Source organism: Chinchilla lanigera, unplaced genomic scaffold (genome assembly GCF_000276665.1).
Source record: "Chinchilla lanigera isolate Chin_1 unplaced genomic scaffold, ChiLan1.0 scaffold00003, whole genome shotgun sequence".
In the NCBI taxonomy this organism is placed as follows: domain Eukaryota; kingdom Metazoa; phylum Chordata; class Mammalia; order Rodentia; family Chinchillidae; genus Chinchilla; species Chinchilla lanigera.
The window spans coordinates 12,438,120-12,464,469 of NW_004955404.1; the positions used below are offsets into that span (position 1 = coordinate 12,438,120).

The following is a 26,350-nucleotide window of genomic DNA, read 5'->3' on the forward strand; positions in this document are numbered from 1 at the left end:
AAATAAATAAATAAATAAATAAATAAATAAATAAATAAATAACACACTGGCCCTCTGGGGAATGACAGGGACACAGAGACTCCCATCACACCGCAACGTCTACCTAAGCCCACTGTGAGTCATACTAAATCCATCTATTCTGGATTCATCAGACCCTCATTTGGGTCCACCTGTCCACCTGCAGACAGTTAAGCACTTCCTCGATCATGTTTAGTCTGCTGTCATCCGACACTGAACACCTGAGCTTAGCCTGCATCTACTCTTTCTTTGGCTTCTGAGATAGTCATTCCTCAGTGACATCCTTAATCGGACCAGTCACCAAGGCGACACTGTGGTTTGTGAACTGTTACTGGCCCATAAGTACAGGAATTGAGAGTATCAAAAACTTTTATAGTAATTTGACATTAAGTTTATGTGTAGTGAATTTGAGAGCAGGAATGAATTTTTACTGCAGGTACCTTTATATTCATTTTTAAAACCAAAACCCATTTTTGCTGTATCTGACAACTGGGCATCAATCCTGGCTTTTAACTATATCTTTTCTCTCAGGCTGTTAGTACACTATTACACTGACATCAGTTTTTTTTCAGACTGTACTATAATTATAAACCACCTACATGGATAGCCAGCGCTTATCTTAAAAGACAACTTTTTTTTAAAAGGACATTGGTTTCTGCATACTGTCAATTTCTGTCACTTTGGTTAGAAGACTGTTCAACATTTTTACTTCTCTCCTATATATTTAAGAGAAAATTACAGGAAAACTATTATCACATCCTGTGAACTTTTAGAACTCTCTTCCCTCTATTTCCACAATTACCGTCCATGCTCCGGCGGTGAGCACGGTTTTCTTTATGCCTCACGATGCCACCAAACTCGTTTCCCACAATCACGTCACCATTTCCTGCAGCGCTGAAGAGCGCAGAACAGTTCTTCCAAACTCAAGCAAAGAGAGGTTCAAAAATCCCTCTACCTTGTTTTCCAGGTGATGCATACACTGATTTTACCTTTGAGGCCGTGTCCTTCCTCATTCCAACGCTGGCCCATGCTCTATTCAAGCTTGCTTTATTCTACTGGGATCACCTTGGAATGTCCTCCTCCACCCTGATCATCTTGGTAAAAACTCTACCCCTCTAAGTCCTACCCACCAAGTCAACCTAAATTCACCTGTAAACAGGGAGCTTAAAGGTCTCAGAGCTCACCTCCTGAAGCTTCAGGACCATAATGGAATGCAGGTGTTTCACCAAATTATCCAGGTACGGGATGAGCAGCGATTTGGGGCAGTCTTCGGTGAAGTTGATGAGGGCAGCGGCAGCGTGGGCCTGCACGCGCTGGTTGCCTTGGTCTTCCATGGTCTGCAGCAGAGCTGCAATCACCTGGAAAAGGAAGCCAAATCAGTACACCTTTTGAAAGGTTCTGCCTTCCTACCAGTCTGACTGGAGCATCTCGTTACTTGCCTTCTCATGAAATTTCTTCTGGAAACCAGGTGCAAAATCTGTAGCCATCTGTCCCACAGCATTGCAGGCTGCGTACCTTACTCTTGGATGCTGCAATGTGTTTTCTTCTATTAGTAAACACAACAGGCTCCCATGTGAAATTACAGAAATAATTAAGAATGAAATATTTACTGGTACTTACAGGATCCTGAAGGAAAAGCAAAACAAAATTTACTATCTCATTCAGAATTCCTTCCATTTGCTGGTGGCACCCTTCACCAATGGCAGATAAGGCCATCAATCCCGCATGCCGGTATTTCCAGTCAGCTACAAAAAGGAATTATATTTGAAACATTAATTACATGCTACAAAGACCATTCTGGTAGTCAGAAGCTTTAATCTGCAATTATTCTATTTGGGAAATAGTAACAAAACTTTTTAGACATTAATAAGAACAAGCGTTGGGGATATAGCTCAGCAGCGCAGCGCCTGCCCGGCAAGCACAAGGTCCTCAGTTCGAGTCCCAACACCAGAAAGAAAAAGAAAGAAAGAAAGAAAGAAAGAAGGAAAGAAAATGCATTTTTTTTATTGGTGCCTGTAATCCTAGCACTTAAGAGGCTGAGGCAGGAGGATCACCATGAGTTCAAGGCCAACCTGGACTACAAAATGAATTCAAGGCCAGCCTGAACTGCACAGCGAAACCAGATCTCAAAAAGAATAAAAACAAAATTTTATTGGATGATTTAATTGTATTCTAATATTAATGACTCTTTGATTTTTTGGTTAATAACTATGCTATGTTTACTTTACTCCATATCCTATACTAGTATATAATTTCCCTGGCCCTGATTTCTAAGTATTTCTACAGCATTCTAAGCTATACTCCTTCAAACTCTTTGTCAAACAAAACAAGATGCACATATATCTAGAATGCTACGTCTCAGTGTAGAGATGGTAACAATGGTTCTCAGAGTGGGACCCAAGAACCTTGGGATTCTCTCAAGTTCGAGTTCTTTGGGGGTGGAGGGCAAACTATTCTAATAATATCCTTTCATTCTCATTTTGAAGGTATAAATGGAGTTCCGTACTCCAGAGATACAGTATTCCAGAGATTAAAACATGTGAAATCCCAAGAGACTGAATATGCAGAAGCATGTAACAACTTAGCTAGTTAAACGCATTTATAAAAACGCAGATATTCTTAATAGTCTGGAAAAGTCATTCTTCATAATGTTTCTGTTAATAATGATTCTATTACTATTTTTAAATGAATATTTACAGGATTTCTGTTTTAATTTTTAAGACAGTACACACTGATTGATCTTTCTTAATTTTTAGGCTGGTAAAGGGGTCCTATGACCAGAAACTCCCAAGTTTAGCAGATTAAGTTGCAGAAAAATCTAAATTATGTCAGATCCATTTTTTACTTTGGGGAGCACAAAGCTGATATAAAGTAATTAATTCTACTACAGATGATTCTGAAGTGTTCCTACTACCCAGTACATACTGGGACTGTTACTTACAGGGACAGAGATGCAGCCTAACGGGGGCATCTGCCCGACGTGCATGAGGACCGGGTTCAGCGCCCAGCACCACAGACTGGAAACTTCTATTATTCATAATTCTTTCTGCACCAGCAATCACACTCAGGACCTTGCACTTGCCAGGCAGGCACTTGTGCCACTGAACTACATCCCTGGCCCCTTTTATTATTTATAATAACACACTATTTATGCTTTTAATTAACTTCAATCACTCCCCATACTAATATGTCACAATTTCTCAACTGAGGAATAACAATAGCAATGAAGAGTTGAGTATCTACTAATCTTTACATACCAAACTTCTTAATCTAAGGAAGAAAGGCAATGTACACTTGAAAACTGTTATTTGGTTCAGGGAAAAAAAAGAAAAACTTTACAGTATTCCCATTGTGCAGAGTTCCTGGAACCAAGTTCTGCAGAATGTAACAGCAATGGTAGGGGAATCTAAAAATAGCTATCCCTTTAATTTTAAGGTTTAAAAACTTTACTGCTTTTATTACTTATAGGAAATACAAGGAAACTACTACTTGAAATTAAGCAGAACATACGTTAAGTTTTCTAGTGTAAAAACACCAATTTGGAGAGGCAAAAACTAGAGAATTCTGTATGTAAACAGATACCCAAATTATTTCCCCACTGTCATTAAATTACTGTTTCCAAACTGGAATATATGCATCATTTACTCTTGTGAGGCATTTTTTATATACATTATTTTTCACACACACAAAATAAATCTTAATTTTCACACTGGATGTAGGGCAATCACTTTCATGAAATTTTAGATGAGAAAACCAAGCTGCAAAAGATTTATTTGCTAAAAGTCACACATGCAACAACATCTCTTTCTTAAGAGTTCACTGCAGCTGAGCATGGAGGCACACATGTTTAATCCCAGCTACCTGAGAAGCTGACACAGGAGGATTACAAGTAGGAGGGCCAGCCTGGTCAGTTCAGCCAGACCATGACTGAAAATAAAATAATAAAAAAGCCTGGGGAACGCAGCATGGTAACCCCCGCTCCAATCCCCACTAGCACAAAACCAAACAAAAGCAGGTCACTGCTGTAAATGAAAAAGCATTCTACACCTAGGTAGGGAGCTGTTAACAAATTCTTTAAAGCAAATCACAAGCACATTCACGACAAATCCATCTGAAGTCATGTGAATCAATAGAGGGATACTGACTGCTTGCTCCCTTGAGCAATCTTTTATTATCTCTGAGTTTCACTTCACCTTAAAACTGGAAAGCAAGATTTACTACAAAGGAGCTCTTATAGGTCAAGCAATCTGTGATGATGTCTCTATACTTCTGTAAAAAGACTAAAACAAATGAGGGTGAGGGGCAGTGATGGTACTGCAAGATCCAGGTAGATAATTATATTATTAAAAAGAGGCAATGGCTTTTGACCAAGCCACTTCAGGATAGCTAAGAATCTGACAGGAAAACAAACTAAGTGACCCAAGTAAGGGCTAGAGTTCACAATGATTCATATTCATCTGAAGTTGATATTGTGCCATTCTATTTTACTACTTTAAAATCCTTCACATCCTGTATCACTAGGAGTGCATGTCGGGTGTACAGCTGTGCTTAGTAGGAGGCAGACCCTGGATTCAATTGCTACCACTGAAAACAAACAAAAGAAAAGATCCTGTATCAATGGTTCAGCCCATGCCTGGCTCTCCTATCTGCCTTACAAGTAATGTAATACATACAACACAAGTATATTTTCACCTAAAATAAACCAGCACTTCTGTAGAAGAGTGTTTGGATCAGCATTATTTGTAATCAACTAAAACTATTTAACTGGGATTCCAGCTGTTATGTGGTGATATGATGAACTGCTGAGTAGAAGCTCAGTGTATCTACACGGTATATTCGCGCTAAAAATAAAATTAATACATATGCATACATGAAGTGAGAGAAAAGTTTCAGAGTACTACTAACAGTGGTCACCTGTGAACACAAAGTAAAAGACTTGTAAGTCATATACTTCTATTTTTCTTTTTGGAGACAGGTTCTGGCTGTGTAGTCCAGGCTGGTCTTGAACTTCCAGTGATCCTCCTGCCTCAGCTTCCCACAAACTGGGATTATAACATGTGCTACCACGCCCAGCTCACTTCTGGGTTTTAATTTTTTAAATATATTGGGCATATTAACTTCATAATTAAAATGGGCCAATAAAAATAAAAACATGCACTGGGCATGGTGGTGCATGCCTATAACCCTAACAATCTAGGAGACACCGAGACAGGAGGATTCCTAAATCCCAGCCTGGGAAACCGTGAGACCCTGCAAAAAGGAGGTGGCTTTGGAATGTAGCTCAGTGGGTTCAATCCCCTGTAATGAAAAAAACAACCGAACAAAAAAACCTTCCCCAAACAACAAAAAAACTTTGGTACTGATAGAAGCTATGGGTACAAAGGCTGACAAATAACCAAATATTTGTTAAGGAAACAGCAGAAACACAGAAAAGGCTTCTTTTCTGCTTATACTAGATAGGATTTCTTCTTTTTAACAGATAATATTAGATGAAGAAAGATCATATGAATTAAATACGCTAATGTTATAAAAATTCCTGTACGGATGTCTTTTTTAAATTAAAAGTTAGCCAGGCATGGAGACACACAATTGTAATCCCAGCTCTCAGGAGGCTGGGGCAGGAGGATTGCCATGAGTTCAAGGACAGCCTGGGCTGTGTGAGTGAGTTCAGGGCTGGCCTGCACTACATAGTGAGACCCTATTTAAAGAAAAAAAATGTAAATATTTCTGGCTAGCAAGTAAATCTATAGATTTTTCTTTAGAATTGATAATTTTTTCCTGCATACTGAAGCCAATTCTGTGGAGAGAAAGTTGAATAATATTCTTGGCAGTGAGGAAAAACATTCTTTAGCATAAGACATGGCTCCAAAAAGGACTAAATGAAATTTCACCAGCAGAACAAATGAATTAGATTAAGCATTCTATAAAAGGCCGAGATTAAAACACAGTCTTTAGATTTAAGATTTGGAAAGCCACATCCCACCACTGTAGCATGTGAAGCACGGATAGCTTACGGTTTTGAAGCATCTGCATAATGTGTTCCTTGATCATCGGCAGAACAAGCTTGCCACCAAGTCCACACGCCATCCGGTCTAGAGCACTCTCACCAGCCACTGCATTGCTGAACACACAAGGAACACATACAACACACTGAGAAAGTGTGCACTGAATATGCTGTTAAACCAGGACCAAGAACAAATTCAAGCAGACTTGTGCATGTGCTGTTGAAGCTGTGGTTTAAACCCTACAGCTGAAAATAAAGACTAAATGAAAACTTTTATCAAGCTGTACCATAGTTCAAAAAGTCCTGTATCTAACTCTTACTTTTCAACACTCAGAGGTAAAGAGCAGGCTGTTAACTGCATCTCACTTTCTAGAAATACATCCCTCAAACTCGTCAGTGGACAGAACCTAGAAAATGGAAAGGGGTGCTCAGAATGAACAGGATTTTCCCCTCTCCCTGCCAGCCCATTCATCTTTAAAGAGGCACAAAAGTACACTGCCAACCACTATGAACAGGTTTCACTGAAAACTGAGAGATTAGTGCATAGAAGTACTTGCAGTTACTCTGGCTCAGAGCTGCAAGGGCAGCAGGGAATCTGCCATATATATATATATCATACTTAACTGGTCTGTGAAGACGAAACTATAAGCAATGAAACTCTAAATGATTTTTAGAACAGGCTTTTGGACCTAAAATCCTGGTATTGAAAATAGTTATGAAAAAAAAAAATTAAAGTAACTTGCTGGTAAGAAAACCTTATTGAGCCCAGAAAAGTAAGTTTCTTAAAGCATATACCGTATAGTTAAGTGTTGTTTACAGAGCAAATTAAGGACAGGCAGCAGCATGTTGCAGTAACTGAATCAGAGGAAGGAAACCTGATCTAACCCGTGTTCTCTTCAGCCCAGTGAAGCTCACTTCAATATACTTCACAGTGCTGCGCTATAATTGGTCATGTTTAATAATGCTGCAAAAATGCAGCATGTAGTCTATAAATGTTAACAAGAAAAAAATGGTTATAAGTCCTTAATTTAAGCTCACTAGCTGGCTATGTAACCTCAGACAAATCACTCAATCTTAACTCTGCATTTCTGTACCTGAAAGTAATATACCTTCAGGACAACTCGAAAAAGTCAATTTAAGTAACAGCTCCAAGTGCTACGCTTCATATACATGTAAGGAGCCGTCTTCATCTCTGCAAGCACAGATCTCGATGCCTTCTCCACAGGAATCAGTATTCGTGGGGGCCTACTGAGCTGGAATGACTCCGTACAACAGTAATTCCAGTCACTGTCACTCAGTGGACAAATCTCACCACTGTGACCTCTGAATCCTGAAGCTTTTCTACTGGAAAAACAATGTTTTGTACGCAATTTTGCTTAAGTAACTTTTTAAGTGAGGTCTTTGGATATAAAAGTTCATGGATATTTTAAAAGAAATTCCTAATTTTAAAGAAAATTTAAAATACAAGAATAAAAGATGCAAACTTTATTTGCTATATTTCAAGTTTGTCATAGGTATCTTTTCTGATTACAAAATGGTTTTATATACTATTCTTCACTAGTGAAGTACGCTTTAAGAACTCTGATTAAATGTACGTAAATTTTAAAAATATAAATTATATGTGAAAAATAAAATAACACTTATAAAAAGTTTAACTTCTGGTTAGACACGTTACACAGCAGCAAAGAGCTGGGCTTCATGGCCGGAAAGTTCCCTTGCGCCCTGTTCCCAAGCCAGCTCTATCCCCATCAGCACACGATTACCTATCAAAATCATCGTCTTCCAGTTCATCCGCATTCGCCCAGTCCTCATCCTCTTCCAGGTCAACCATCATCGCTAACATCTGAGGAACTAAAGTGAGAAATTATTTCACACTCAGGCACTGTGATTTCATGTAATCCTGTCAGTATCACTTTACCATCTACAAGAATTTTAAGAAAGGTTTTACTTTGCCTTTAAGAAAATGAAGCGCAATAGTTGGCTCTTGGTGTCCATGGTTTCCATATCTTTAGATTTAACCAATCTCAGATCAAACAAGCAGTCAGGAAAAAACTACATGTACCTTTTCTTTTTCCCCTTGTTACTCCCCAAACAACACAGTTTAAGGATTCATATAGCATTTACGTTGTATTCAATGTTACAGGTAATAAATACAGGACTTAAAGTATAGAGGATGTGAGGTTACATGCAAATACTGTGCCATTTTATAAAAGGGACCGGGAACTAATCTCCCATGTATATCAGAGAGTCAAGTATATATTTGCTGGTGTCTCCAAAATCTGGCTTGTTCTGTTTGCATGCAATACTCGTTTGGTATCTTTTTAAAAGGTAACATTAAAGCTGCGAATACAGCTCAGTGGTATAGTGCCTGCATGGCAAGTGCGAGGTCCTGAGTTCGAGTCCCAGTACCAAAAGAAAAAAGAAGAAAAAAAGGTAAGATTAAGAACCAGCAAACATTGTTCTCCAAATTCTATATTCGATCCCCAAATTCTACTACATTCTCTTCCTCTCCCCTTCACCAGAGATAAGCACTATTGCTAAATATCTATCATTCCCAAACTGTTTTTACAGATGAACTACCTACATTTCTATATAAAATTACATACTATTTTGAGATTTTACGAATACATAAATGGTATCATACTGTATGTACCTCTGGCAATCTGCCTTTTATTCCTACACATGAACTTCATTAATTATATGTCCCACTAGATAAACGAACTATTCAGCACTGCTGCTGAACAATTTTCCTCTGAGAACTTGATTTGATGAGATTATTATACACGTCTTCTCCTTGGCAAATGTGAGTCTGGGCTTAAAACTGTTCCAAATATCGTAAAGACTCTCTTCAGCTGCTGCATAAACTTACACTGCCACAGAAGCTGCCTAAAGCCCGCCTTACTTTGCAACAGTGTGCGGCGCCTGCAGCTGGACTCGGGGTCCTGGGCGCCACAGCTCTCATCCACACTGCATGCTGTCAGCTTTTCTAACGGCCAAGATTCCCCAACCCCGCTTTGTGTCAGATGCTCTCGGCGAGTTTCCTGTTCTTGGCCTTTGTCTGTTTTCTACATGCCAAAACTTTGCTGACTGTGCGGTCTTACAGTTATTAGTTCCCCTGGGTTTGTAGCTTGTCTTTTAATTTCAAATATTTGGTTGATTAAAAGATTCTTAGTATTTGCAAACATACCATGATTGTATCTATGGTTTGTGACCATACATTTTATAAGTCAAAGATCATGTATATTAATATTTAGGCTTTTAATCAACCCCAATTATTTAAGTTATATGTGGTTGGAATATTATTTTTTCCACACTAGGACCCATGTCCTTTGTACTAATTTTAGGGTCAATTCTATCATAACCAACCCTATTAGGATTCTGACTGAAATGACACTGGATTTATTGTTAAAAAGAACTAAAGTTGACCTCTTCTATTAGACTTTTGATGTATTATTCATTTTCTCCATAAAGGTCTTTTATCTTTTGATTTTGAGCCAGGCTTTCTATTATTAACTTTTTTGCTTTTCTAGTAAATTCTCAAAGTAATTATTATTGATATATAGGAACTGTTATTTTGATCAGTTCTAACAATTTATCTCTTTGCAGACAGCTACATAACCTACACATATGCAGTAATTTTGTTTCTAATTCTTATTTTTTATCTCAATGCACTGTCTGGAACTGTTAGTACACAGAAACAGTAATAGTGAGGATACTTGCCTTCTTCCTGTCAAATGGGAAAGTTCCTAAAATTCTGACCACTACACTTCAGTGTAAGATTAAATCTAGCAGTATAATTACTTTCTAAATCTAGTGTTCAAATACCTATTGGCATGTGAAGAAATGACTAGGTCAGAAAACAATCAGGCTATTCCTAAGTTCTTATCCTAGTACAATGAAACTTCAAAGTAGTATTTCCACAGCAATAAGATCAAGTGAAATAGTTATGTAAGTTTCTCCTGCACAGTATAAAACAAAGCAACATAATATAGTGAAGCTAACCTGGATCAGTGTCAGATCTGCATTCTGATCCTACCTTCACTGGTAATACCATAATTATGTAACCTCAGTTTTTCAGTTTGCTCTGACATATCTATACATCCCTGAGTTACCTTTGACTCTATTAAATTTGTTATGATATAACAGAGTCTATTACATTGTCCACTACAGAAATTCTGCTTTTAACAACAGGTTGCAAGACTCTGCAAAGTTTTAAAAGTACAATACTGGGTCCATATACACAGGTATGGAGATGCATATCTGTTTTATCCGATTTGAAGACATTCAAAAAATCTAAGAAATCACGTAAGCCTCAGCAAATTTAGCCACCAATTTTGTCACATTACACATAAACTTCTGAAGACCTCTGACTTACTAGTCTGTGCGATAATATTAGTATGCTTTCTTAACATAGCCGCTGCAGTCTCCGAGAGGGTCACGATCACTTCCAGGGCAAGCTGGCGCTGCATGTTATTAAGGCTGGTGTCTCCACACAACTACAAAGACAAATTGGTGTACACATTTAATACTTTACAGTACTGCCTGCAAAAATAACGTCTACTCAAGTATTTACTTTACCTTTAGACTTAACTGCAGAGTTGCTTCCAAGTGAGGACGCAAATACTTTGGAACAGTATCTGCGATTTCAACAAGGGATTTTAGGACCGAATCATCATTCTGGTAGCATGAGTCATTAACAGCCTAGAGACAAAACAGAAAAATGTCCGGATTGAAGACTCTCACTTTGTGATACCTCCCTAGCCAAAACATTCCTACAAGGCAGTCAACAGAGAACTACTCCTGAAACTACTACTAAATGTGTGTGGCTAGAATCAAAAGGGACAGTAACAAATGGTGTTGAGGATGTGGAGAAAGGGACTCTTACACATTGTTGGTGGGAATGTGAATAGTATAGCCATTATGGAAAACTGTACGGAGGGTCTTTTAAAAACTAGAAACGAAAACAAACAAAAAACCCTAGAAACAAAAAAAAAAAAAAAAAAAAAGAAACAGAGTTACCATGATCCACAATCTCCTTAGTGTGTATATCTTTAAAGGAATTAAAATCAGTACACTGAAGAAACATTTGTACCTGCATATTTATTACAGCATTACTCAAATATGGGATCAATCTAGGTGGCTACTGATGAACAAATCAATAATGAAGATGTGGCACACATACAGAATAGAGTATTATTCAGCCACAAAAGAGTAGGTCATTTTTTCATTTCTAACATCACAGAAAGTTGAAAGATATTCAGCTAACTGAAATTGCTGGGGATAATACCACAATAAATACCCTGTGTTCTTTCTTATGTGTGGAAGATGAAAAAGTTGGTCTCACAGAAGTAGAGAATGGAGCAACGGTTACCAAAGCCTGGAGCTGTGTGTGGTGTGGCTGGTGGTAATGCACAGCAGTGTAGTGCAATAGGAAGAGCAACTTCCTTCGTTCTGTATAGGACAGTAGGGTAACTACGCTCCACAACGAATGATAACGTGCACTATTCAAAATCACTACCAGAAAGGATTCTGAATGCTCCCAATAACAAGAGGTACGAAATGTTTGAGGTGCAAGGTAAGTTAATTTCTGACTTCATCACTAGTTGTTGTACAGGTACCCAAATGTCACCCTGTACCTCATAAATGTGACAATTACTACGTGTCAAATACAAATACACTTTTAAATCCTAAGTCAAAATGAAACCAGTGAAGATATAACTACCACAACAAAACTTAAGACAGTCAACGACCTCTTTTCTGTAACCACACAGAATCCCTTTCCTCTGTCCTTTCTATAGCCACGTTCTACTCTGTCATACACACATCAACACCTGACCCTACAAGTGTCCACACTACCCATAGTTGTCACTGTGGTATCTAAGCCTGCATTTTAAAATCTACCATTATTTTCAGGCAAACATTTTACTTTGAAATCCAGAGAGAAAAAAAATCTGTGGGATTAGATTTAAGCTATAAAGATTTTTAGAGAAACCACTAAACAGCAGCACATATACTTGGAAATTTTGTCACTGAATTGTATGTTTTCAATGTGACAACGCGAGGAAAAAACTTTCACCATTCCCTGTTAAAAGTTTCTTACAACACAGAAACCTTCAATTTCTGCTCAGCTCAATTCTAACTCAGTGGCTCTCAATGGCAATGCTGTTTCTTCCTGGAGTACTTTCCAGCTGTCACACGACTGAGCAAAAGCCAGGGATACTGGACACCCTGCATCTGTGACATTGAAGCTTCTATGGGATTCACATGTTCATCTCATCAAACATCTCACAAATGCCCAACATTGATAAAAATGGAAGATTATGACATGAACCTAGACCCTAGCCACAAATTATTTTTTGCCTGGTTTTTATGTACAATTGGTCCTCTATACCCAGACTGAACCAACCGAGAGTCAAAAACCTTTGGAAAAAAATCTGCACATATACCAAACATGTATGAACCTTTTTCCTTGTCATTATTCCCTCAACAATACAGTATAATAGCTATTTACATAGCACTTATATCCTATTAAGTATTAAAAGTAATCTATGGAGGATTTAACATATACGTGAAGATTTTATATGCCATTTTATACACAGGACTTTAGCATGCATGACTTCTCTGCAGGAAGTCCTGTAATCAATCCCCCAGGGACACTAAAGGATGATATGGAAATCCCCAACAAAAGTACTACATACATCAAGAATGGATAAACACTTTGCTTTATCCAAAGCTTGTCCATGTCAAGAAATTTTATCTTCAACATTAAAAATAAGCTGGTATTTAATTTGCTGATGATATCTCTGTATCAGTCCAATTTTAGTTATTGCATTTGCATGGATAAAATTTTTTATCTGGGGGCTGGGGATATAGCTCAGTGGTACAGCGCCTGCCTGGCAAGTACAAGGTCCTGAGTTCGATTCCCAGTACCAAAAAAAAAAAAACACAAAAAAACACAAAAAAACCCAACTAGAACCAAATTTTTGATCCATGCAAATGTAATACCCAGTGGATTTGAGTCAACTATGACTCTCAAGTGTAGTCCTGCCTAAGCATTTATATATGGAAAAGCAAGCCATTTCATTACAAATTACTGTATTTCTCCTTTGTAGTTAGCTGTGGTGGTATTTTTAAAAAATCATGCATTTCTTGAGTTATTACCTACCTATGTGCTTCATTTTAGGATAGTATTTGGGCAATTACAGAATATATATCAAAAAAGGGAGGAATTTCAAGTCTAACAAGGTGAGAATCTTCAGCCTAAGTTATCTAATCTTATTCTGCTTTCTGAATAAGGCAAAAGGCATCCTTAAAGCATTAATTTGTCCATGGAACTAATATAAATTAACCACAAATTACTTTATGCTGCAAACAATGATAAGCCCTATGATTAACAGTACGGAATCCACTGTCTTGAGTGTATGCATTGTGATCCGTCCTTACTAACACTGTGGTCCTTGGCAAATGTTCAATCCTCTCCTCTGTAGTTTCTCCTTATATAAAATGGATGTTGAATCTCAGGCTGTCTGGTTAATTTAAATGACCTATGTGGTTATATATTGATACTAGGAATGTAAGTGCTTATATTATTTATTATATAGAAAACTTCTGTAACTAAATATTTTGAGGGGTAAAAATGTCAAGTGCAATAAATGTCAAGTGCAATAAATGCTCAATGGGGACTGACTTGCATGTCGTCTTTACTGCTATAACCCTAGTACCAGCACACAACTGGCAAAAAATATGTACTATATAAACGAATGGCTGTTACTATAGAATTCTGATGAAAATTAAACCACTGAAAAGCAGTATGTCATATAATTAGAATTTATTCTATACTATTTTCTTACCTGTAAGAATCCAGGTAACAAGTCTGCAAAATGTTTGAACAGAGCAACATTATGCTCATTTGCGAGTATAAATGCAGCTGTGGCTCTAGCTGATAATGTCCTGATCTAAAATGAAGAGTAAGAAAGTCAAACACAAGAAACTTTTGAAAGATGCAAGGTCAGGTTTTCTTATTCAACATGAAATTTTTCCTTATAAACAAAACTACAATTTACATTTTAATATGTAAAAATAAAACTGAGCTCCTAAGAATTAATTTCTTTTACAAGTTTAACTTAACATGTTTGTACTAATGGAATTGAAATTACTTACTGATGGATGTTCCTGATCTTGCATACACTGAGCTAACATCCGTTTGATGACATCTAAATAGTGCTGCTGTTGGTTCCCAAAAATTCCAGGAAAGTTCCTAAAAGATGATCCAAAAAACACTCTTTAAAAGCTTCACTGTATCTTTGTAAAGCATGAGTTAGAATCTCTAAGGAAGGGTTTCCCTGACTTGCAACATAGGTTAACCTCAGGTCAGACACCATCTAAGGATGCTCTCGGCAATTCTCCTTCCAGGCTGGGTGAATGGAAAAGAACAGCACAAGTTTAGGCTGGGCACAGAGGCTACTCTGCAGCCCACTCTCAGCTCACACCCGTGTTTCCCCCTGTGGGAAGCTGACCTGAGTGCAGGAGGGCACAAGAGCCAACCATGCTTTCTGACCATCTGCTGCTCCTAGCTTTGATGAGCCCACAGTCCAAGTTCTGCTCTACTTTACATTTGGTGAATAATTAAATGGAACGTGTTTGACAACTAAAGTAGAAAATAATGTAATATGTAAAAATCATATGTAGAGCCTATAATTTGAAAAGTTATAAATCCAATACATACATATATATATATATATTCCCCCCCACCAAGGGGGGTCTTTTTGAGACAGGGTCTCATTTTGCAGTTCAGGCTGGCCTTAAACTCACTCTGTAACCCAGGCTGGCCTGGATCTCAGTGATCCTCCTGCCTCAGCCTCCTGAGTGCTGGGGATTGCAGGCATACAATGTCACACCTGGCTATTAATCATATTTTAAACACAGTAGAAAACTGGTTAACACAGAAGAGTAAAAAAGAATAACCTAATTCTAAACTTAAACCACTGGTTATAAGCACATGGAAGTTTGTTAAAATATTATACAGCACGAGCAGGGAAGACTCAAAACACAAAGGGGACTCACTAGCATTCTCTTCTTATGCGACGCAGGTAATAGAAGGTGTTTTAAAAGCTATGCTATCTCTAGAAAGGACATCAAGAACATTTTCAGAACCATAAAAGACCAAAAAAAAATAGTGTGTAAAATAAACAGGCTTCCTTCTTTCAAAACAAATACAAAGCTTATCAAAGACACTATTTTTTAGCTCCCAAGAGCTAAATCAGGCTAAGCTGATGAATTACAACGTTTCAGACATTCTCAACGTTAAAAAACGTTAAGCTGGACGTACGTACCAGAAAATGTGAAGGGCAGCTTCTCGCAATCCCATGTTTTGAGAGCTGACCGAATCAAAAAGAAACTTCAAACCCTCAGGCCACTGGTTGTTGCCATCTTCATCTAAAAGTATAAAAACCCAAGCATAAGGTAGAACAGTTTGACTCGAGAATATTAAAGGTGAATTCTTTCATTTCATGAGCCTCATTTAAAATACGGAGTAGTGTAAATGTCACTTGCTCTGTATTTTTAAAAATTCCAATAAAATTAAGTCCTGTAACCATAAAATGGCACCTTATAAAAAGACAATTTGTATAGATGGATTACATAAACAGTTATTAGCAGCAGTTATTTCTAAGGAGAATTTTAAGAGGAAAACAGTATTTTGAATTATACAAATATTAACTCCTTTGTGTTCTCTATTGTTATTAAAGCATTTAAAAAGTTGAGCCCAGTGATATATACTGGTTAATCTCAGCGTAGAGAGAGGCTGAGGCAGGAAGGCCACCTGAGTCCCACCTAGGCAACTCAGCAAGACCTTTTCTCAAAAAAACTAATGGCTAGGGATGTAGCTCAATGTGAAGGCCCTGGGTTCCAGCCCCAGTACTGCCAAGGGGGGCAAGTTTTAAAAGCAGGCAAAGATTGAATAATTGGTAATAAGGTTCTGAAAACAAAATTATTACTTTCAGCCTAGAGAAGACACCAGAGTGAGAATCTCAGGATCTATAGTGCATATTTATCTTTTCTAGCTTTAAATGCTATAGGATGTTACTGATGTTTATTATTTTCTCCCTGACTATTGAACACAGGGCCTTTATTTTGAGTTACATCCCCAGTCCGGTTTCATATTTAGTTTTGAGACAGGGTCTCGCTAAATTGTCCAGGCTGGGTTTGAACTTGTGCTCCTCCTGTTTCACCCTCCTTGAGCACTGAGATTACAGGCCTGTACTACCATGTCCCCCTAATATGTTTACTTTTTAACAAGATTAAAACAGAGATTTTTTTTAAAGCATAGTTTATAATAAAAACAAGTCACCACAAAAGCTACTGTGCTACTCATGAGATTCACTTGCTACTTTGTCACAAAGATCTTAAGACTGAACTTTAAGTTTGAGGCTAGACTGGGCAACTTAGTGAGACTGCATTTTTAAAGGGGAAAAAAAGGAAGAAAAAGACTGACGTGTGTGCTTGGGAAGACATGAGAACAAAACTCTCTTCCCTTTTTTGCAGCGCTGGGCACTGACCCCAGGGCTTCGCACACACTAGGCAAGCACTCTTACACTGACCCCCACCCCCAGCCACAACAAATCAACAGTTCCTCCAGCGTGAAGATAATGCTAAGGGGGAATAAGAGCGCCACTTTGGAAAAAATCTAATCAGGTATTTTGGATTATCTGAAAATGTGTCTATATTAAATGATTTGAATCTGAAATACTGTCACCAATAAAAGTCTGCACCTGCACTTAGAACTTGAAAACAGAATTTTGTAATCTAAAACTATTTCAAATTAAGAGTTCCAGTGGATTTTGAATTCATTTATTTAAAATATAAAAGTTGGTATTTTCCTTACTAGTTTCTAAGAATCTGGTAGCAAAATAGGATGACAACTTGCTAGCAGAACGGAACAAGAGCACTGGCATTACCGGTTGTCATGATGTGCTGAGTTCAACCAACAGTGCTCTCCCGCTTAGTCACTATCTTCACCAAGTAGCCTTTCACTACTGAAAATATCTTCTCGATGAACAACGATTATAATTACACCTATGAATCTCCATTTTGAAAAAAATGTACGTTATGCATATCTAAAATGTACCAATAAAATCTAAGAAAAAACTACAATAAAATGTAGCGGTTGGGGGTGCAGCTGTGGTAAAGTATGTGCTCAGTATGCACAAAATAAAAACACACACACAAAAAAAATCATACTCAATTGCAATTAGATTATTAATATTTTCAGTTGACAAAAAGGCTTTTAGCATTGAAAAAATGCATTTCAGAAAATGCTTTTCTTTTATCTCATTCTTTAAAAATACTCCAGGGCATTTTATAATCTATAAAATATAAACTGTAATAGCATATGTGTACAATTTATCAACGTGTATATTAATAGCAAAAGCACCTGGAGTCCACTGATTCCCACTCCAAGTGACAGGTTTAATCTAGAGTTGTTATACCATGTGGTAGCCTGTACTTCTAAAAGTGTACAGATCACAGAGGAATATAACAACTTACAAGTGAATTACAAAATTATTTTTCCATATCAAAGTTCTGAATAACAACAGGTAAACGTGGCGAAATTTCATAAACATCTATAATTTTTGGCTTTAAATGCAGAGCCCATAATCTCATTCATTTTGAACAGAATGAGTAGTACTAAGATACAAATCTTCCTGTGAAAGACTCCATTAAAAAAAAAAGAAAGAAAAAGAAAGACCCTGTTCCTCCTTCCCCCAGAACATAAAATCTACTTGCATACACACCTATTAAATTCCTGGCCAGTTCTGCAGCAATATCACAAATTTTCTTCCTCATGCTAGACTGCGTTTCCATCTGAATAATCATTAGTAGCTCACTCTTGATGGCAGTCTGAACATCCGAGGGAAGAGTTGGATAAACTTCATCAAACGCAGAGGACAGAAGGCGTCTCAGGAGAACAGCGGCCATTTGTCGAGCCTACGAACAGACAACTTCATGTGTTAGTAAGACATTTCCAACAAGCTAGGCCCATTCTCCCATGGATGGACTTCACTGTTCTATTTTTCTACTTCATGTCTAAAGCACCTAGTTAGCTAAAAAAGAACGCGAAATATGTAAAATTCTAGACACACAAGTCTATCATAATGAAAAGTGCCACACAGCCATTTTTACTTACCAGTGAAAATAACTCCTAAACACATGAGAATTCTGATAGGAACACTATAGCAAAGGATAAACTATTTCTAATTCCTATTTCTTGATATATTCTTTACCAGAAAAATAAATCTTAAAGTGCAAATCCTGCAATGCTCGCTGTCTACCTTCCCATCTGGGTCTCACTCTAGGAGAGAAGCACCTTCCCACTGAGCCCCAGACCCCTCCTCCAGCTTGTCCTGGTATGTAACTGTCCGTGTGCGACAGCTTCCTAGATCAAACACTATGATACCATTTATCTTTAGGCTTCTCTCACGGAAACAAACACTGCACGGTGCAAATACTGCTGGGTATGGCGGCACACGCCCACGACCTAGCACTTAGGAAGGAGGCTGAGGCAGGAGGAGAACCGTGAGACCAGCCTGGGCTACATAAGTGAGTTTAAGACCAGCCTACACTACACATTGGAAAAAGTTGCTAATACCTAAATAGTAAGAACCAGCCTCAATGTGTACGTTCTTAGATTCCCATCTTTAAATGTGCGGAATATATATTTGTGTGTTACGTATAGTTTCCCTGGAAATTATCAAAAGAAAAGCTGAGACAAATGGCACTCCAGTCGTATTAAAGCCGGGAACCACTAAAATATCAAATTTAATTTCTCCTGCTCTCATTTTTTCAAGGCTGTTGCTACTTCTCCTACTAATTACTTTGGAACTATGACCAACAAAAAAAGTTATGTAAATAAAACTTGCCATTTTTTTCTCTGTCATGTTTCCTGTTTATTGAGTAATGTACAGCAGTTAGCAAACCTTTACCTAATTAACATAGGTTCTTCACAAAAATAATTAAAAATGCCTACAGTTCTTAAAAGTGCTTTAGAAAGTGTGTGCAATGCACACACACACAATCTTCCCCAAAACAATGAAGCCACAATTAAGACCTTGTGGCTGATTTACAGTCACCATCTAATTAAGATTTAAGTAAAGTTTAATACAGGTTTTTTATACTGCGTTTGGGTGGGGGTTTGAGACAGGGTCTTGCTTAATAATTCAGGTTGGCTTTGAACTCATGGCAATCCTCCTGCCTCAGCCTTCTGAGTGCTGGGAGGTGTGCACCACTATGCCCGGGTTATACTGCTTTCTAAGTGCTACATGAGAATATGAGACTGACAGTTGAAACTGACTTCACTTCCACCAAGTACTAAATTACTATGAGAATTTATATATAGTGTGGCTATTAGCAACAGGAGTCTTATTCTGCAAATCCTGAATGTTACATTTCAAAGGTAGGATAAGTTTGCTACACCTGCCATATCTGAACATCTTTTCCAAAGTAAAGTGATATTCAATAGCATTCAATACTTTAAAAAATATGAGCCAGGCGTGGAGGCGCACACCTGTAATTCCAGCACTCGGGAGGCTGAGGCTGTTGCGAGTTTAAGGCCATCCTGGGCTACAAAGTGAGCTCAAGACCAGCCTGAACTGCATAGTGAGACCCTGTCTCAAGAAGAGCAAAAAAAGAGAATTTATGGAAAGAAAAGAAAAAATTGACTTTTAAATGCACAGAAATAGTAAGAAACTGTACAACTCTAGCACATAGGTGTTTTACCACAAGGAAAAAAGATTCTTAAAACATAAGCAAATTTGTATTTGATATATTTGGTAATTTGCTAAGAACCATGACATTAGAAAAAGTCTAAAGTGTCTCTATTCCTAAGCCTATTTTAGTACATGTTTCATCTAGAGATAGCTATACACATAAAATTTTATAGATAAAATATATCTTTGTAATATATTTGGTAACATTAAGATATTCAATGAACTAATTTCTTCCTGAAGAATGAATTGTTTCAATACAAGACAGTAATTTTTACAGATGCAGAAATCACTCAGATTTAATAGTTCTTAGGGACTTATTTATAAAACTGTTAACTTTTATCTACTCTGAACATATCACCTTAAGTGGAAAAAGGAAACTCTCGTAATAAGAGATTACTTCAAATAATTACATCGTAGCTCACAGACAGCTTTGAACAAATAAATTCAAAATTGTTAACTGACATTTAGGCAGAAAGTAATTCTCATTCTACACTCTAACCATCATCTAACCACCCTAACTTGTTTCATAAGAATGTAACACTCTCAAATATGAAGGTAGTACCTCCTCAGCAGCTGTTGTATTCCTGATGGCTTGTAGGAGGAATGTGATCTTTGACTGGCCTGGGATATTCTCATAGGTTTCCTACATGCAAAACAAAATTAAATGTTAGAATATGTTAGAAAACCTGACAAGCAAACCAGTGAAAGAAAGGAAGAATGGAAACAGTCAATTTCTTGATGTGTCTGTGTATTTTCTCAACTTATGTTCCTTGATTCATAAAACTCAGGGCCAAAAAATGGTCAAATACGACTTGAGCTATTTTACAAAATAAGTCCTCATTTAATATCCCCTTATATTTCAGGAAATTATGCATTTCATCAACATCTGTCAGACTACATGATGTAGAATTGGTTAAGTCAGCACTACTTAAACCCACCAGTGGAGGACCTCAGATTAAGCAAGTTCAGGAAAGTATTCAAATTCTTTATGCTACATTTTCTTTCAAGCAAGGATTATGCTAAAGCCTTATTATATACATAGACTGATTACAGCCAAGAGAAATTTGGTCAAAAAACTTACTTTTATTATTACTTTATTTGTGGTATCCTGGCCCTCACACTGGGCTAATCCCCAGCTCCTTTGTAAGTGTTTTTTGTGAGACAGGTCTCACTAAGTGATTCCTGCTGGGCTGAAACTTGTGATCCTCCAAGACTTCACCTCTGCCAGTGACAGGGTTAAAGGCATATGTAACTATGTTCTGTCCAAAAGGCTTTTTTTTTTTCCACACAAGGTCTTGCTATGTAGTTCAAGCTGGCTTTGAACTCCCAGCCATCTTTCTGCCTCAGCCTCCCGAGTGCTGGGACTGCAGGCATGTGCTACCATGCCTGGCTTCAAGGCTTTTTAATGTCATTTCTGGACCTATTAACAAAAGGGGCACTTGGGAGGCTGAGGCAGGAGTATGGTTGCGAGTTTGAGGCCAACCTGGACTACATAAGTGAGTTCAAGGCCAGCCTGAACTGATAGTGAGACCCTGTCTCAAAAAAAAAAAAAGCGTTTGTGACTTAGAACCCTTTTTCCTTCTCTAATAACAATGTAAAGTCTGATCAAATTTGTTAATATAAGTTGACATCAATTAAAAGACACTGTCAGAAGGGATCCAAAAACAAGATCCAACTAGTACATGCTGGTTGTAAAGCAAGCTTCAATTGTACAGACTGATACGCATGTGCGAATTTCTAACAATGGCAGTCTTCTACTGGGCAAAAGAAGTCAATTTAAGTACATCTGGAATCTTCCCTGAAATTCCTCTTAGCTGATAAACAATAATCCATTCTCGCCTATCCATTTAAGGGTCTAATGTGGGTAACATGAATTTCTTAGCAGTCTAAGTTCAAAGCGCTGCCATACAACGCTACCACTGCCTGGTTTCTCTGGACAAAGTGACGAGGGAAGAAAAGCTAGGCTACCCAAAATACACACCATGGCACAGGTGCCTGCCTGGCAAGCACAGCATCTTGAGATCAATTCCCAGTACCAAAAACCAAAAAAAACAAAAACACATACACCTACTTCACACCTTGTAAGCGTTCCCTGGCGTCCCTGGGATACTGACAGAAATAAAAGCTTACACCCTGTATGACTCCCGAGATCAAAGGTAGTAAATGACAGAACCCTGGTCTCCCAAGGCCAATTGTGTTCCAGATCTCTCTAGGACCGAAAGCTCTGGGTTTCATCCCAGGGGGCCTACTGTACTCAATTGCACACCTCTATTTATGCAGTGCTATGCAGTTCCCAAACTTCTCAACAATGTTTCAGTCTGGGGAAGGACAATCTGGGGAGAAAGGAGAACTTAAAATCCTCTGATAACCTTAAGTTCTACTCTAATAAAAAGCAGTAAGGGTAACAACATTAAAAACCATGCCAAAAAGTATTCACAGCTGAGAAGATGGTATGAATTTACTAAATTATGTAAAGATATTCATAAACTGAGTGCAAAAGTGGGTATATCCCTTGAGATTTTCCACTTTTTACCAAAACCACCCAAAAACTAGGAAACTTTTTCATTAGAAAGTCTTTCACACCAGGTGTGGTAGCGCATGCCTGTAATCCCAGGACTCGGGAGCCTGAGACAGGAGGGTTGCCATGAGTTTGAGCTCAGCCTGGACTACATAGTAAATTCAAGGCCACCTTGGGTTACATAGCAAGATCCTGTCTCAAAAATAAATAAATAAAAAATAGAAGTTCTTCACAGTTAACAGTGTAATCAAAATCTCTCTTGATTTCTTGTGCTGGGCAGAGCCCCAGAAACACTGTGGATGCTGTAAATGGTCAAGTTACATTTCCAGTTTCTGAAAAAACCTTGCCATTTGGCTATCACTCTCAGTAAATCTGCTATCAACTTTGAGGATCTCTATCCTTGCCCAGGAGGGACACTAGTATGACTATGCTTACTGTGATAGAGACTTACATTCACTGAGTCAAATATTCAACATCAGTCCATAACAAATCCAAAGCCAGTGCTGGAAGAGTTTAGTGTAAGCAGGCGCTGACTTCTAAGAGAGGGTCTCTCTACTTGATATGTTTCTCTGTGATAACCCAAATCTATCACATCCAACCAGAAGAGTGGCCGAGGATGAAGGTTTGGCAAAAAGAACATAGCCTTAAAATCTGAAGTGTAACTTTTTCTCAGCCTAAGCAGGTTCTACAAAGGCAGATACAGTATCTCTACCTCGGGTCCCAAGTAACTAGTACATTAGAATAGAGGGAAACTGTAAAGCATAGTTCTAAGACCATCCCTAGTACTAATCCAGGTTTGTTCAGTGAGTGTCACCAGGGTTGTGGCAAGTAAGTTTCAGTTCTACTTGACTGTCAGATACAATCACACAATGTTAAGATTTTCCCTCTCCACTTCTATCACAAAGGAGAAATGCTAGTAAGTACTCATCTCGTTCATTCCAACAATGTTTGCAGTGACCCTATCCTGTATGAGAAAATGGAAAAGGGGTTCACTTTTACCTCATAAACACCTCGGTCCCTCCATAATCGGGCATATTTTTCAATACATTACCCTCTTTCAATTGAAATCTCAACAAGGAAGTTCTATATTAGAATCAATGAAGAGTCAAGTCTGTATAGAGAATATTAAGAAAGACTACAAAATCCATGCATATGATTAATAAAATACTTAAGCCTGTATCATATAAAAATCTCCAGTCATGGGCTAGGGATGTAGTTCAGGGGCACAGTGCCTGCCTGGCAAGTGTGAGGTCCTGAGTTCAATTTCCCGTCCAAAAAAACAAAAACAAAAAATCTCCATCATAAACACCATGGATATTCAACTGTGAACTGTCAATTATTTATTCAATTTTTCATTCATGTTATTTGAGACTTAAGGGCATTCAAATCATTTCTTTAAACATAAGAAACAGAGCCGGGCATGGTGGCACACACCTGTAATCCCAGCTCTTGGAAGGCTGAGGCAGGAAGATTGCTGTGAGTTTGAGACCCACCAGGGCTACAAAGTGAGCCCAAGGCTAGCCTGAGCTGCATAGCAAGACCCTGTCTCAAAAAGACCAAAAAAAAAAAAAAAAAGTAAACGTAAGAAATAAGGTTGAGGATGTAGCTCAGTGGAAGAGGGCTTGCCTATCCTGCACAAGGCCCTGGGTTTGATTCCTACTCCCCGTCCTCAAATCCTTGACTCATCAAATGCAAAACATTTTCTGTAAGGCTAAAGGAGAAAAATCTTTGCAGATTTAAAAAACAGAAATAAAACATAAAGCCTATCAAGTGACACACAATGGGAAAAGTTTGAAAACTAAGTTTTAAAGCCCTTCAATGATTTCAAACAACAATAAAATAAAGCTTCTTATTGTATTTGATCTTATATCCGAATACAGGTCACTTTGTTCACCAGTTTGGTATTTATGTGTCAACTAAGTATTTTTATTTTGACTGAGTAAATTACAAAGACATTTACTGAACCCTTGCCAATTCTTTAGTTCAAAGAAAACAGTCCTACGTTTGCTTTATCAGACAGAGCACTCAATTTTATTTAGGTAACTTGTGAAGTCAAATAAAGCCAAAAAAAAAAAAAAAAGGAAAAAGGTACTGAGGAAAAGATACTTTACTTTCCTAAACACTATTCTGACCAACTCAGAATAGTGTATTATAAGGCACCACAGAACTCCCCCTTAGACTTTTTGTCAAATTTAGAATTCTGTATCACAGTACTTGACATATAAATATATTCTCAGGATATACAGAGAAAGTTTAAATGTAGTATCTGAATGTTTTCACTAAGAGTAAAGAGACTAAGAGAATAACAGCACTTATTTCCAATTGTTCTTTATAAGAAAATGTGCTGAACACCGCTAACTATCCCCAAAGTGATGTAAGTGATAAAAGATTTACAACAGGCACCAATTGGAATTCAAGCTGAACCAGACACTGGTATTTAGTTCAATAGTAGAGAGATTCCCCACTAGGCTTGACAATAGAGACTTAAGCAAGTGGAGGGAAGAGGGAGAATTAAACTAGCTTACTAATTACAATGCTGTTCTGCTGTGTAGCACACAGAAATTTCTATTATGGGTTGGTAGTAGGAATTTACTTTGGTGAGGAATTCTCTCTAGAGTTAGCAGACGGCATCAAAATATTTTTTAGCATAATCATATCCTGAGTGCTTGACTCCCTCTTTTCCATGAAATGCATGTACCTTAATTCTAAATACAAATGCTGTTTTTAAGTATTCTATAAATAAACCTCACACCATATGCAAAGGCAGGTATAGATGAATTTCTATGCACAGCACTACTTCTTCTTAAGAGTAGGACACTAGAAACCTCAGTTATCCATTCATAGGCAGATGTTTATGTAAGTAATACATTTTATCTATATAAAGTATGGTCTCTGGCTGCTTTAAAAAAACTGTAGCAATATGAAATAGAGTGAAAAATACAAGTTGTAAGGCCGGGGATATAGCTCAGCGGCACAAGCGCCTGCCTAGCAAGCGCGAGGTCCTGAGTTCGATTCCCGGTACCAAAAAAATAACCAAAAAAAACAAGTTGCAGAGTACTGTATACTATAAGTCTCCAAGTAAAACAGGTACACAATACATGCTTCTAAAAAATTCACCAGCCATTTAAAAGTGGTTACTTTTGGAGAAAGAGTTAAAAAACTCTCTGCACTGTTCCCATGTTTTGCCCTGAGCATGTATCACATGTATACTCAATGAACAGAAAATTATTAGCATAAAGTTTTAACAGTTGGAAGCGTTTTCCTACAGAACTGTCTCTAGTATACCTACTTCATATGCTGCAACGCCAGCCCAAGCTTCCTCTCGTCAAAGCATGTATTAACATCACTGTGGTTTAAAAGACAACTATGAGCTCCTGAGGACCAGTGAACCCAAGAGGACCTGTTCCTCGATTTCATTACCTAGATGTCAAATAAATTTGTGCTCTGCGAGAAATCTGAACATCCTGTAGTGAACCCTACAAAGATCTTTAATTACGCTGTTCAAAGAACTCCAAATATTATGAAGTTTGAGGGTCTTCGACTGGAAAGTTGCTCCCTTTCCTGGAGATAACTATCTCACCTAAATCACGCTCTCAACAGCGACAAGGTAATGTCAACCTTCTGAACCAGGTGTGTCTTCTGCTGGCCCGCAAACGGGCTTGCAGAGATATTTCAAATAACGTGTCGAGTTGTACGAGAGAGGAAGAGATAAAAGTGAGAGGGGGAGAGAAAAAAAGAGAAATTTGGGTTAGATTTAATGAAATTGAAGACTTAAACATATGGTATTGGCCCAGTTGGGCAACGGAAGTCCCAGGACATCCCATTTATGGGACCACAAATCTCTAGAGATAAAGAAAATTTGTCTGATCGCAGAGCAGTGGAAGGTGGAAGGTGCTCAGGAAGAAACCCTGAAGTCAACTTTACAAACTAGGCTGAGGTTTGGGGGTGGGCGGGGAGAGGGGAACCGGCTTCAGATGCTAGATCTACACGAGGGCGAAGGGAAAAAAGGAAAAAAGCCTACAGGCGGCGACAGGCGTGACACACGCG

General features: G+C 38.0%; 1 protein-coding gene across 2 annotated transcripts in view; it reads right to left on the reverse strand.

Moving 5' to 3' along the window:
• Nucleotides 1–26,350, reverse strand: part of Ipo5 (importin 5) — a gene marked incomplete in the record, with an annotated part of 63,527 nt that overhangs the window by 21,365 nt on the left and 15,812 nt on the right. For both annotated transcript variants that reach the window (XM_005374083.2, XM_013516134.1), the window contains 12 exon segments: nt 1,203–1,376; nt 1,458–1,547; nt 1,639–1,763; nt 6,033–6,139; nt 7,786–7,873; nt 10,398–10,518; nt 10,601–10,723; nt 13,873–13,977; nt 14,183–14,279; nt 15,355–15,457; nt 17,815–18,007; nt 20,348–20,428. In XM_005374083.2, coding sequence (XP_005374140.2) covers nt 1,203–1,376; nt 1,458–1,547; nt 1,639–1,763; nt 6,033–6,139; nt 7,786–7,873; nt 10,398–10,518; nt 10,601–10,723; nt 13,873–13,977; nt 14,183–14,279; nt 15,355–15,457; nt 17,815–18,007; nt 20,348–20,428 — 1,407 coding nt within the window.